We start from the raw sequence: 13,736 nt of genomic DNA on the forward strand, positions 1-13,736 counted from the left end.
TATACTTGCAGTAGCCATAGAGTATGAGTTGAAACCCCGCAACCGAGTGCAAGCATCACTGTATATAGACATGTTGATACGTAGACATGCCCCATAAGTTAATCTACCAGTAAAAAGCATCTTCAAATCCCAAACCATAAAAGACAAAAGCCGATTTATTCCAAGTCGAAATGCGGAACATCGGAAGAATCACACGCTAAACCCCTTTAGGCAGCATCACGTGCGCATATCCGAACTTATCGCAACGGCCAAAATCTCACCATCTCCGACGGCCCCTCGACTCGAAATTAGCAAATTCCGAATCTCTCCCCTGTTGTTCTTGTTGGAATTGCCAAAATGGCGAAGAAAGGTGCGTCGGATTCCTTTCCCAGTCAATTCCCCATCTTTCATTTCCCCGGATCGATGGAAAGGACAACCCATCCGAGGCCGAAGAATGTTAACCACCCATCCAACAGCGAAGTCGCGTACTATCCCTGTTCGGCTTATCTCAATGGCCATGACCGGTTTCTACCGCACGATGATCAGACCTCGTACCCACCGGCCACTCAGTATGCTCAAATACGACCCTGTCGTGAAAAAGAAGGTGCTGTTCCTGGAGGCGACCAAGGGTGGACGAGCGAGATAAAACCGCGAACTACGATTACGATTCCCTTTTACTCCTGTTTTTGCGATTTGTGAATTATACGATGGAACGACGCTGCTGGGAGGAGAAAAGAGTTGCTGTTGAATACCCTGTGCGGAGTGGTGCCGGAAGACGGTCATGTACATTAGACGGAATACAGCAGTGGCTATACTGGGAAGGGGAATTTTTTTCAGTGCTAGCTGTGTATTCTGGGTTTGCATTCTGGCGTTTTGTGCAATACAATTGGGTCAATCATGTGTTTGATATAACCATGATCCTTTCTCGAAATACATATCCCGATATTTCCTTATTCCGATTCGTCACATTTTCAACCACTATCAGATCTTTGACGCTCGATACTCATGTTTCATAATATATACTTTCGCCAATATAATAAATGCCGATATATAATTACGCCCAGTCCACAAATTTGTCAAACATTTTCCATATTTAGCGAGCGCCACCGTTTCCGCTGAATCGGGCACTGTATCTTTCACCTGCAAAGGTTAGCATCTGAGTTCCGACAAATGTGCTATAGCTTACCTCGCGTCTTGCGTCCAGGTCGCTTCTGATTTCGTCCCGTCCACCGTTTATTGGCAGGATCTTCATTCGCAGTATTCTGTCTGCTGCTTCCAGAAGCCAGGCTTGCAGGACTTAGTCTGCGCTCGACCGGCTCGCGAGCACCTTGCGTCTGTTTCTGCCTAGGATAACTCGACACCGGAGACACTCGCGCTCTCTTGTTTCCGTTGTATGGGAGCTCCCCATCAGCATGCATATCCTCTGGTCCGCCTTGCTCTCGCGCCGGGGACGTCCGCCGATGTCTGCTATACGTACGCCGGTTCTGACGTACTGGTCGTCTCTCGAAATTTTTAGTGGGTCTATCCGGGATCTCTCGATGTGAAGACTCTGGCGTTCGACGTTTGGATCCGGTGTTCGCAATTTTCTGGTCTTCGAAAGTGACAGCCTTCTGTTTGTCTCCATTATTGATACCCCGGGCATCGTTAGTGCTGTTCCTGAACTTCGGACCGGTTACTGGCGTTCGAACTTCTGAGGTCTTTGGGTTACCATTGTTCGTTTCCATGCGCTTCCAAGGAGACAATGAATTTGCGCCTTTCTCTGTGGTTGAACTAGACGACCGTCCGCTTCGATCGTTGGCGGGATCGCTACATTCCTTTCCATGGTGCTCTCTTTGAGAAATCTGTGTCAGAATATCTGCCAAGTCACATGCATCATGGTCATCGTGGTTGGGCGAACAATGCATAGGCGATAATTGCGCCTGGAAGCTCGAAAATGGAACTATATTAGTCGACATCTGCGAGTCTGGCACAGTCTCGATCGTACCATTACCTCCTCCAGACTGAAAAGAGTCACGGCCCACTGGAGAGCAACACGTGCTTTTTGGGATATTACGGGTTCGATATATCACCTCAGTAGCCTGAAAAAATTCCTGTGCTGGACTTTCACCCCCCTTACAAGGCGTCGAAGCAACAGCGGGCGTGCAGTTGACTTGTTGCAAAGAGATATTCGAACTACCATCCGGGAAACCACTGGAGATAGCCGATTGCAGCAACATCTCCAGCTTACTCCAAGTCTCTGGAAATGATTCTGTCGATGTTGAAATGCCGTAGTTTTCCAGCTTTTCTTTGATAGCTTTCACCCATCGTTCCGAGTCCTGAACTCTCAGAAGGAGCGCGTGAATCTCTCGCTTCGCCTTCGCTTTACCGGACTCGAGGGCCGACTTCGCTGTATCAGCAGCCGTCAAGTCTTTCTGAATAGACAGACGCTCTTCTTCTTTGCGTGAGAGCTCAGATTGGAGTTCATCAAATTTCTTCTCGAACTCTCGCAAGGCCAACTGATCGACTTTACTCAGGGCGGCTTCAGCTTCAAGAGTTGTTATCTTTTGGTTAGCTTCATCGATTTCCTGTCGCAGCAAATTTTTTTGGCTCGTATAAAAATTCTCTAGCTCACGAAGTCTCGTCAACTCGGTCTCTTGTGCTGCTAATTTGGAATCGCTTTCATTAGTGCTATTTCGGACAGTATTGACTTCTTGCTCAGCCAAAAGCTATTGACGTTAGTTATTTCCATTACCGGGACCAGGACACGCTTACTAGAGATTCCAGCTCCTTCTGGTGCTGATCCGTCAAAGCATCGGTTTGGAGCTTATTATTGTCAGTGAAAATCGAAACACAGGTGTATATATGCTCTTACCTGCGCTTGCTGAGCTGTGGCTAGAAGCTCTTTTGTCTTTTCTAAGTCTTTCTCGATTGTTTCCTTCTCCTTCAAAATTCCGTGCAGCCGTTGTTCAAATTTTGCTCTGTTTTGATCCCGAGCTATGACGCTTGCCCTGCTCAATTCTTCCCGAATTTTGCTTTCGACCGATTGAGCCTGTTGCTGCAGTGTTTCAAGTTTGGCTTCATATGATGCCGCTCTCCTTTCTGCCTCCTGGAATGCTTCAGTAGTCTCCAGCAACGAATGCTTCACATACTCGTTCTCTGTATCTTTGGTCTGAAGGGTCTCCTGGGCCACTCTAAGTTCTTCGGAAACCTTCTCCAGTTGAGACATGATTTCCGCCGTCGCTGAACAATTTTCCTTTTCAGGGATTGTGGGAGATTGCTTCATGAGATCGCGAGCTCCGGTTAAACTTCGTTTGAGCTCTTCGATCTGTCGCACCAGGCCGCTTTCTTTCTCTTCAACCCCTAGAATCTTTGCATTGAGAGTGCAAACGTCTGGTCCCATTATTTTAAGCTTCTCGTGGAGGCTTTCGCATGCTTCCTTGATCGCATAAAACTGCTTGTAAAGGTCACAGTCGGCGCCAAATCGACTCTCCATGCTCTGGAGCTGTTCTTTAAAAAACGTTTTGACGCTGTCCTTTGCTTCGGAATTTCGCTCAAAATCCTTAGCCAATTGTAGTACGACCGCATCCATTCTGGAAAAATGTCAGTCAAGTTCTCTGTAACAAGTAGAGTACGGAGGCACAAGCATACCGTGATATGAATCCATTGATGGTATCCGCAAATTTCTGGATCTCCACGTTGTCCACTGATTCTTTTTCAGTCAAAGCGTTGATGGCGAGTAAGCACTTGTCCATTGTCGGACTCATGATGGACCGGATGGAAGTTTGGGAGAACTCCCACAGCTTTGCCATTGTCTCAATTGCGGATTCCATTTTTTGGTTGATTCCAAGGTGGTCGGCCCTAATAAGCCCCAGCTGTTTCTCTTGAGCAAGAGAGTGATATTGGATATATGACTCAAGCGTCATAATCCTTTTCTTTTCCTCGTGCAGTTGGTTTTTGATTGACCTAGCCTTTTCATCGGAATGCTTCAGGTCGTTTCTCAGTGTATTGATAATGGTTACGGACTCCAACATATGATTCTTCTTCTCGCCAACGCTGGCAGTAGCTTGGGAGATTTGTGCTTGGATGTCGTCAATACTGCTCCTTATTTCCTTACCCTCCTTGTCCAAAGCACTCCTGGTTGCTTTGAGATGGATAGACTCCCCTAGGAGATTCTGATAATCGGTTCCCAAGGCATTAAGAACGTGTTTGAACTTTCCAAGCTTCGTCTTCCAGGTGTTCATCTGTGCTTTGTATGTCTTTGACTCGAATGTTTTCTTCCGTAGCTGAGTGCCGTAAGCCTCGAGCTCCGCCCTCAAAGCTTCGTTCTCCTCCGTTAGCTGTGAAGCAGTAGCTTCCAATTGCTTACGCAAATTTGCCGCGGCAGCATTATCCTCTTCACGTTGCCGGATCCGCATTATCAGAATTTGGAAAAGGTCATCTTCTGTCAACTGCGAATCCTCATGATCAACGGGACGAGGCGCTGAGGGCTTGAGGGTGGTAAACTTTCGAGGATGCATACGACGACGCTTTGAAATGCGCAATCCGTCTTCCAAAGGGGCATGCGAGGAGGGTGGATGCGATATAACTGTCATCAGGGGAGTACTGGTGCGCGAAATTGACACCCGAGTGTTATCTTCGTGCCTTGTGTCTTGCGAATACTCATTTTGAGGCTGCTATAGATAAGTATCGTTCATTAACGTCGCTTGGCATGGAACTTACCTCCACAAGGATTGACTCAGGATCATAGACTGGTCATGAATTAGCATGATAGCCATCACAGATAGAAGCGTACTCAGTAGTTCTTACCATTTATGAATGTAGTTTTCATTGGCCCAACAGCTTCTTCAGCTTGGACCTGGGCTTCATCGGCATGATCACTTGAACCGCTTCTTTGGTCACTAGAGTTGGCTTGCTTATCTAACCATCGTACACTTTGTACTTGTGTTGCAATAGGGGAGCATTTTCTCGGTGTATTTTGATGACCCGTATCGCTATGGGGTGAATGCTGCGTCTGAGACTCAACATGAGCGGAACTTGAGCAATGCCTCCAAGAAATCGATCAGTTTCACTTCTTTGGAGGTGTATCCTCAGCCAACTTACTCGTCACTTCTCGCTTCCCTCCGCTCAGTGGGTTCTTCATTTCGGCTTGGTTTGCCATGAACGGGTTCTCGAGCAGGGGATTTCGTGGAAAAAGGCTCTGAAGACTTGACTGAGAAGTTCCTTCCAGAGGGCTTTGCAAAGCAAAAAGCTGTCACATCGATAACGGAGCTCTTTGGACGTTCCATGAAGAGAGACATCGACTGTTGCTGGCTTACCGTCTCGTTAGGGTATCCACTCTTCTCCATCGCTGCTTTTAGGCCTGGCGGAGGGGGTGTGTTGTTGTCCTCTGCCATTGGCAGCGGGATAATTTCCTCATCATTATCATACAGAAACATGTCAGGGTATCTTTCCGTTTCTGGTGAAGCCTGGTTGGCCTCGGGCGTCAACGGGGTAGTATTTTGGTTTTCCATTCTGGTCGTGGAATCTGTAGCTAAACATGAAGGGTTAGTTAATAGATGTAGATATTGCAGGAAAGTTCTTTCAATAAAACGAGACAAACAAGCAGCTTGGATGTAGGGCCCATTCTAATGGTACTTACAGCATTAGCTCCCAGCTATTCCATTTGAGATCAATATCAACCTGAGAGGGTCAACAAATTGTCATTTGGAAGACGAAGAAAAAACCACCCAGTGCTGTTGTAAATGAAAACAGGAACTGGGGAGGTGATGATTTTCTTTGCGTTCGCTGGCGAGGTTAAGCTGCTTCAGCGATTTCCATTTTGGGACTTACACCAAGAGCCTCAATCTCAAATTGGAAAATACATCACAGGCAGCCAGGGAAGTGTATACTATAAATCAACTTTTATATACCTCCCCTTTATTATAGTATTATGTTTTAATTATGGATAGTATTCAACTGTTTGAGAATTCAGAATCCGACACTCATCTATACCTACCTATTAGCGGTTCTCTACCCAAATGTTACACATACTATTATTCGATGAGCACTAGCAAAAAGAGCTTTGCATGACCGGAATAACATGTCCGGGATATCATATCAATTTGGTCTTGCTATATTCACACGTCCCTATCTATGGACGCCTCCTAGCTCGATATTTGGTTGACAAGATAATGGCCTCTCCCACATTTCCGATCGGAATCATCTGGGCAGGGTCGCCGGGACAGACGTGTATTATGTGGGGGCGAAGCTCATACTCTGGATATGCCGGACTTGCGAGTCCTGCTTGGCAAAAACGGCCTAGACAGCCAAATTCCGGACTGAGGGCGACGGAATCAACGCCCGTAATCACTGCAACATAAAACAGTCAGAGAATAGGGCACCTGGAAACTAAGGAGGCTGCCGGAAAGCAGTCCCGGAAAATATAATCGGAACCGTGGTTCACAAAGTGTCAGACCCATATGTGCACTGGTGCAGATCAATTATAGGCAGTGCTTCGTATAACCCCAAGCTTTTGTTGTTAGACGCCGTCCTGGAATCTGAGGCCACAGCCCAGCAGGTTTGCATGGCGTCTCTGATGATAAAAAGCGAGCAATTGTGGTGGCCCAAGCACCTGTGACACTACCCGGTTGTTCCGCAAGAGAACCAAAGATTCTGAAACGAGATGCGGACACCTAGAACGGTCGATTGGTTCCCCGACCAAATTCCCAATGCCCCTCCAGAGCAACTACTCTCCGCAGTCATAAGATTCAAGAGTCATTTGATATAGGTCTCCATGTTGTTTCTGCCCTGTGCGACCGCCTCTGTCGAATCTGTTGGACGCCCTATTGCTGCAAAAGGATCGATGGCATGCTTGTGTCTTTCAGAAAGCAACTGCAAAACATGATTTGATTGTGAGGGCGTTATATCAGCATAGGTCCGGTAGTAGCAATCCACGTATGTCCTTGTCTAATCAAATCCAATTCGAAAGTCAGTACTCTGGGCGGTATCTGATTGATTGCCACATCCTTGGGACCGGCCCTATAGCGGAGCTGCTGTAAATTGTGTCAACTTAGCTAGATATAGACCTTGGTTGGTCTGTCAGGCCCAGAGTCTCATGGTGAATGCTTCGGTGGCAGTCCCTGGCGAACCGGACAAACGAACCGGGCATCGATTCGTCTCCGCAGGAGCTATTTCCGCCATTCCTCAAACCGTATCAGGAGCGAAACACCAAAGAGGGAAAAACTGGAACTGTGGAGATGTGCCTCTGGAGGTTCTGTGGGCGGCGAAATGAGACGTTCCAGACAAGGCACCAACGTGACTTCCTTGCGGGAACGCCGCTGCTATTTCTCCGGCGCAACAACATACAACTTCCACTGCACATCGTTTCTTTTCCTTCTAAATACGCTTGTTTGTTTAATATCTGACCTGGCGTCAGGTTTCTTCCATGAGCATTTATGTGAGGCTATCTCACTTTGATCCTACCCGGTGATCTTCATAATTAGGGCTCTGCCGCGCAGACGCACTCTAACCTTCTCAGTCAGTACTGTTTCCAACTCATTCAACTCAGTGCTCAGGAGGTCTAGACCTGACACCGTGCTTCTTTTCAGTTTCCAGTATCTTCCTACCTTTCGTTACCCGTGATCTCTCGTTTTGAACTGTGTGCTATTGGAGATGGACTCGCCTGCTAGATCGGATAGATATGTAGGAAGTGACAAGACAGGGGACATGAATGCGACGCCTTCTGTTATGAAGGGATCGTTGCGGAAAATGCTCTCCATACCCGAATCGCTGCGTATCCTGACAGACCCGGCACAAGATTTATTCTCGCTCTCTACTGCCTTTCCTTCCGGGCTGAAGTTGCCTCAACTGAGCCCTGACACGACCGAAAGAGTCTTCCCTATTCGCTCAGTTGTCTCTGTCGATTCTTCCACTCCATCTTCTACATTACAAACACCTTCATTGGAAAGCTCAGAAAGACAGACATCGCCATTCTCAGAGAACTCATCGGCTTTCTCGACAGGGAGAGGCAGATCCAACAGCCAACCTATAACCCCGGCGACCGACTATACAAGTTACACATCGCCAATGGTTGAAAATGGAGCTTCGGGCGATAGATGGGGGCGTGGAATTATCGCAAGTCCTGGGTCTTCCGGCAGGAAGGACTTAAACCTTGCCAATTTGCAACACATTCAGCAAGTGGAAAGAACCATCGAGACGGCACATAAGCTCAGGGACATGCTGCAAGAATCTCGCAATGAGAGAGCTGTCTATCCATTCGGTGCTTTGGTCGTATTGAAAGAGTCAGAGGGATGCCTGGTTGTTCATGCTTCCAGCAGAAATACTGGAGAGGTCATTGGTTACACTACCGAAGAGCTCTTTGCTCTAGAATCTTTCGCCAACATCTTGCGACAAGATCAAAGAACAACATTCTTGAGTCACACGAAGTCCATGGAAGAGAAGTGCTACGATGTTGAGCAACATGGTCCAGATGTACTTGATTTGACCGTCACCACGCAACACGGAGAGTCGAAAGACTTCTGGTGCACAATTCACGCTAGCAAAGGCAGCACAAATTACATAATATGCGAGATCGAGCCACAACAGAGCTTATCAGACAGCATTAGCGACAATGGTGATCCAGAATCCCAACGGCAAACTCACAGTAAAGCAAGGGTAACCGCAACACTACATGAAGATGCGGATGACACGTTCGAAGCTTTTGACGTATTCAGGACGCTCGGACAGAACAAAAATGGATTCGAATACTCAAATATCCTCAACGCAGTATCGAGAATCATCCTGCTTACTTCGACGGCACAATCTGTTGATATGTTGTTTAATCGAGTGGCCAGGATTCTCAAAGAGCTTACTGGGTTTGACCGGGCCACGGTGTACCGATTTGACAGTGACTGGAACGGCATTGCTGTAGCTGACCTTGCGGACCCGGAATTGTCGGGGGAAACTTGCGAGGATATGCACTTTCTTGGCTCTATGTTCTCCGAGGATTTGCAAACGCTTCACTCACGAAACAAAGTCCGTCTTTCATACAACCGTAGACAGAACTTGCCTACTGGGTTGTTATACAGAGAGCCCGGCTCATCATCAAAACTGGACACGAGCTTCTGTTATTTATCAATGGAATCACCGGCTCCTTTGGAGTTTCTTTCCCGCCGGCCTCTGGAGGCATGCGTTTCTATAAGAATTAATGTCTTCGGAAAGCTCTGGGGCTTGGTATCATGCAAATCTTACGCCCGAGGTGCCAGATTATTGCCTCCGTTGCAGAAGCTTTGCTGGCTCATTAGCGACACTTTATCAAGCAACATTGAACGCCTATCTTACACACTACCTTTCCAATTGGTGCAGCAAAACTCCCCTAGGGAAGTCGACAAGAGGGAGACTGTTCCAGGAGTGGATATCCTTAGCTTATTTGGGGCCGACTATGCTGCTTCCTCAATCATGGGCGAAACCAAAATACTCGGCAGACCGTTTGACTCAGGTGAGGTTCTTGCTATCGTGGAATACATGAGGGCGAGAAAACTCGATACGATTGCTTGGTCAACGGATGTCAACAAAGATTTCCAAGACCTCCATTATCCCCCTGGTTTTCGATATGTGTCTAGTCTCCTTTTTATTCCATTGTCGGCTGATGCTCGCAATTTCATTGTTTTCTTCCGGACCACCCAATGGAGAGAAATGACGTGGGTTGGGTGCTCAAACGGACCAGAGCCAAGCTGTACCCACGAAAAAGGCCATCTCCCATGTAGACCAGATGCATGGTCCGCTGTGGACCAGGGAAAGGCTTCTGTTCTTTCTTTGATATACAAGACATTCGCTGAAGTATGGCAGCAGAAGGAGACCGCAATGCAAAACACGCAGCTCATGAAACTTCTCCTTGCGAACTGTGCTCACGAATTCCGGACTCCCTTAAACGCGATCATTAACTATCTGGAGATTGCCCTGGATGGCTCTTTGAGCCAGGAGACCCGCGATAATCTTTCCCGGTCGCACTCAGCTTCGAAATCGCTCGTCTATATAATCAATGATCTCTTGGATCTAACAAATGCGGAGAATGGGCAAAGCCTGATTAAGGATGAAGTTTTTGATCTATCTGGGACTATCAAAGAAGCAACACATATATTTGGAGAGGAGGCCAAACAAAAAGCCATTGAGCTGAATATTGTCCAACATACCGACCTTCCCCGTGTTCTTGGAGATCAACGACGAGTACGTCAGGTTATAATGAACCTGATCAGCAACGCTGTGCAACATACGACCAACGGATCAGTGGTCATCGAGACTTGCCTTACTCCTGACACAACAAACTCTGACACCATTGGCGTCGAAATGGCTGTCCACGACACAGGTTCAGGGATGTCACAGGAAGCCGTGGAAGCTCTGTTTTGCGAACTGGAGGAGGTATCGAACGAGGACTATCTGCAAGACTCTAAGTGCTGCCGGAGCAAAGCTGATGACACCACGGGGGCCAAGAATGTTCTTGGCTTAGGGCTGGCATTGGTTGCTCGTATTGTCCGCACTATGGATGGAAGATTGGCTGTGAAGTCGGAGCAGGGAGTGGGGAGTTCCTTTAAAATTAAGCTTAGGTTTCCATTGCCATCTGAGTTGGCAAGTGACGGTTGCAAAAATAATGATTTACATCCAGCAACACTTGGAAGAAGGGATATTAATCCTGCGAGGCCTAAGCGCGAAAATGAATGCTCCAGTCGTTATGGCGAGACTCAAAGTGAAAAGCGCAGCAATTCCAACATTGACATTGCAATAAGCACTGAGTCATCTGAATTTGTGCATCAATCCGTGAGTCCTACCAAAAATAGACAGTCTGATTCTGCAGGAACAGAATCGTCTATTAGAATCGCATCACCATTACCAAAAGCAAATACAACTCGTGAAAACTTATCGAGACTGGATGACCCGGTAGACATTTCAGTCGACCGAGTCGCGAAACCTAATCCAGGTTCAGCAGAACAAACCGAGAAACCTTCGAGCACCGCTCATTCTGAATTAAAATCAACTCTACATGTGTTGGTAGCTGAAGACGACCGCATAAACAGCGCTATTATACGAAAGAGACTCGAGAAATTAGGACATACGGTACATTTGACTGTGAATGGGAAAGAATGCGCCACGACCTACAGAGAGTGCCCTGATTCATTCGATGCCGTCTTGATGGACATACAGGTAAGTCTCCCGTGTCCACTGACACGACAATCACTAACGATATAGATGCCCATCATTGACGGTCACGGCGCTACGAAACTTATACGCGACTATGAAGAGTCTTGTGACAGGAGAATTCCCATCTTTGCCGTGTCAGCGTCACTGATGGAAAAGGACAAGCATATGTACATCGAATCTGGATTTGATGGTTGGATCATGAAACCGATTGACTTTCAGCGGTTGAACCATCTACTCAGCGGGGTGTATACGGAGCATATCCGCAATGGCGAGGATAGTATCTATATCCCAGGAAAGTGGGAGAACGGTGGATGGTTTGGACGTGATATAGCATGATGTACGATCGTAGATGATATACACAACAACAATAAACTATATACAACTGTACACTCCTCTGACTAATAATACTCTGGCAAATCCCCAAAATCCGGCACATCATCCCCACACTTAAACTCCGGCGCAAACGCCTTCTTCGGCATAAACCCCCCCTTCCACGCTGTCGAATAACTCCACTGGGCCGCCCTCTCCGTCTTCCAAGTCCAATAAAACCACCCCTGTGCCGTCTCAAACGCACTCATCTGCGCCTCTGCATACGTCTGCAGGAACTTCTTATACCCATCGCTATACGTAGCTGGGTTTGCGTTTGCATTTGTACACGAGCATTTCTTACTGTCGGCTGTCGGACAGTATTGCGTTGAATCACCCGAGGAAAAGGTTCCTTCCCAGCGGGTGCCGCGGCCGACGTTGTTGAGGTAAGGCGCACAGTCGGTGTCGGCTGCGGACCATTCGCCGCAGATTGTCGGTCCCCATCTTTATATTTGAATTAGCTTGCGTTCGAATAGTGAAGTATCAATGGGGAGGGGTAAAAAAAGGGAAAGGAGAGGAGGGAGAAGGGGGAAGGTACCCAGCATCCGTAGTATTGATCTCGCGAATCATATGCCACCAATCATTGCAGATGAGATTAACCCGGTCCGCATGTTTAAGCACGATTTGTCCCGTATTAAAAATGGTATACTGATGCGTATCAAGCAGCATGTTATCAGGCACATCATCGCCCTTGAGCATTTTCTTCCATTTACTCAAATTCAGAAACCCGTCGTGAAATGCTATCCATGCTGTTATGTTGTTTCCTTGGACTAGTTTTGTGACTTCGGTCGTCCACTCGAGGACGTCTTTTATTGGTAATTCGAGCATGAGCGGTTCGTTTACTAGGCCGTAAATGGTGACGATGTTGCGGTATCGGTCTTGCGCGAAGAATTTCGATAGTGAATCGTGGAGTTCAAGTGAGCGCTTGCGGTTTAGAGAGCCGTCCGTCCCATTCAACCACCCGATAGCACCCTCTCGACCACTATGGTTCCAGCCATTCTGGCTACCGACGAGCCCGTGCAGGTCTAGGTTCACGCGGAGGCCGTATTTGCGACAATACTCGATTGCGCGAAGGAGATACCGCCATGCAATTTGAGAGACATATGGCTCATTGTCGAAGGTCTTGATAGCCCAGTACGAGTACTGGATGCGGACGTGGTCGAGGCCTGCATCGCGTATATCTGCAAAGTCCTTCTCGGTGATGAATTTGGCGTAGTGTTTCTCCAGTGTTGCGTTTGCGGAGTTGCCCAGTCTCTGCGTAAGTGTGTATTCGTCCACGATACCCTCCCAGTCATCGTATTTTTCGAAAAAAGATGGTACAATGAACGGCTCGATGGAGAGCCAACCGCCCAGGTTTACACCGCGGATTGGTTTGGTGCCGTAGGGGAAAGATTCGTTTAGCGGTGGGACGTGTTCATTTGCTTGCGTTGAGTCGTCCCAGGTGCTGTTTAGGCCCATTAGGGGTAATCCGCCAACTGTGGCGTTTGTGTATGTTACGTTGAAGTCCGTTGTGTCATACCAGGTAAAGGGGTCGAGGATGGTTCCTTGTGCGGAAGAGGGGATGCTGTCGCGGGTGATTCCTTTGAGATTGAGGTTTGCGGGGGGGTTGTCGTCGGAGTCACTGCTAGCATTTGAATCTGCTGATGTGGTATGTTTGTTGTTGGTGTTTTTTCTCGTCATCACGACGGCGACTGGGACGGCGATAGCCGCGAGGATGAGGAGGAGGATCGCCATTCCTAGCCACCATCGCTTGCGCTTGTAGAATGGTCGGTCGACTCTGGTTGAGCTCACTGTACTTCCGTTCCAACTGCCTTCTTTGCGCAGCAGCTCCTCCCCAGGACCGACACCCCCACCCCTACCACCACCACTACCAGGAACAGGAACAGGAACAGGAAAAGCCCCAGACCTCTGGCGAACCTGTCCCCGCCCCTCTTCCAAATGCGCACCAGACACGATCCGTCCCTTTGGTCGATCTCGCGTGATATCCTGCGCCGCCGCACCACCACTAAGTCCAAGACCACCCAGTAACGCCTGCTTGCGCTGAGATCTCCGTTTTCCGACGCGGAGGCCTACATCGGGATTTCCTCTGTCCTCGGCCTGGTACTGCCCGGCTAATAAATGCGCGGCACTATTGCTCGAATCGGCGCTTTGGTGTTTCGTCGCGCTTTCTTCTGGTCCAACGGATCGTCTCGTATTGTATCCATATCCCTGACTGTCGTGTCCATCATTATCATTACCAT

At 48.0% G+C, this 13,736-nt stretch overlaps 4 protein-coding genes across 4 annotated transcripts; 2 read left to right on the forward strand and 2 right to left on the reverse strand.

The window, feature by feature from the left end:
• Nucleotides 1-336: 336 nt before the first annotated feature.
• On the forward strand, nucleotides 337-625 carry EURHEDRAFT_517936 (mitochondrial 54S ribosomal protein bL33m; the record flags this gene model as incomplete). The annotated part of the gene is made up of 2 exons (XM_040786616.1): nucleotides 337-349; nucleotides 456-625. The coding sequence occupies 2 exons, from the start codon at nucleotides 337-339 to the stop codon at nucleotides 623-625; spliced, it is 183 nt and encodes a 60-aa protein (XP_040635806.1).
• Nucleotides 626-1,154: 529 nt separating this feature from the next.
• On the reverse strand, nucleotides 1,155-5,393 carry EURHEDRAFT_463512 (uncharacterized protein; the record flags this gene model as incomplete). The annotated part of the gene is made up of 6 exons (XM_040784888.1): nucleotides 1,155-2,684; nucleotides 2,725-2,781; nucleotides 2,831-3,548; nucleotides 3,607-4,504; nucleotides 4,858-4,969; nucleotides 5,169-5,393. The coding sequence occupies 6 exons, from the start codon at nucleotides 5,391-5,393 to the stop codon at nucleotides 1,155-1,157; spliced, it is 3,540 nt and encodes a 1,179-aa protein (XP_040635807.1).
• A 2,056-nt stretch (nucleotides 5,394-7,449) lies between these two features.
• EURHEDRAFT_204892 (hybrid sensor histidine kinase/response regulator) lies at nucleotides 7,450-11,497 on the forward strand. The gene is made up of 3 exons (XM_040777952.1): nucleotides 7,450-7,473; nucleotides 7,545-11,133; nucleotides 11,179-11,497. The coding sequence occupies exons 2-3, from the start codon at nucleotides 7,609-7,611 to the stop codon at nucleotides 11,464-11,466; spliced, it is 3,813 nt and encodes a 1,270-aa protein (XP_040635808.1). The 5' UTR covers nucleotides 7,450-7,473; nucleotides 7,545-7,608; the 3' UTR covers nucleotides 11,467-11,497.
• Nucleotides 11,498-11,528: 31 nt separating this feature from the next.
• exg2 (putative exo-beta-1,3-glucanase) lies at nucleotides 11,529-13,317 on the reverse strand (the record flags this gene model as incomplete). The annotated part of the gene is made up of 2 exons (XM_040784880.1): nucleotides 11,529-11,940; nucleotides 12,035-13,317. Coding segments are annotated over 2 exons (1,695 nt in total), but the record flags the coding sequence as incomplete, so codon positions are not given.
• Nucleotides 13,318-13,736: the final 419 nt, after the last annotated feature.

The sequence above is a fragment of the Aspergillus ruber genome (genome assembly GCF_000600275.1).
Source record: "Aspergillus ruber CBS 135680 unplaced genomic scaffold scaffold00029, whole genome shotgun sequence".
Classification (NCBI taxonomy): domain Eukaryota; kingdom Fungi; phylum Ascomycota; class Eurotiomycetes; order Eurotiales; family Aspergillaceae; genus Aspergillus; species Aspergillus ruber.

Bases quoted from the DNA above. Each gene is read 5' to 3' on its own strand.
- EURHEDRAFT_204892 (XM_040777952.1), top strand. From the start codon at position 7,609: ATGGACTCGCCTGCTAGATCGGATAGATATGTAGGAAGTGACAAGACA. The intron at 11,134-11,178 runs GTAAGTCTCCCG...CTAACGATATAG, and splicing joins CCGTCTTGATGGACATACAG to ATGCCCATCATTGACGGTCA.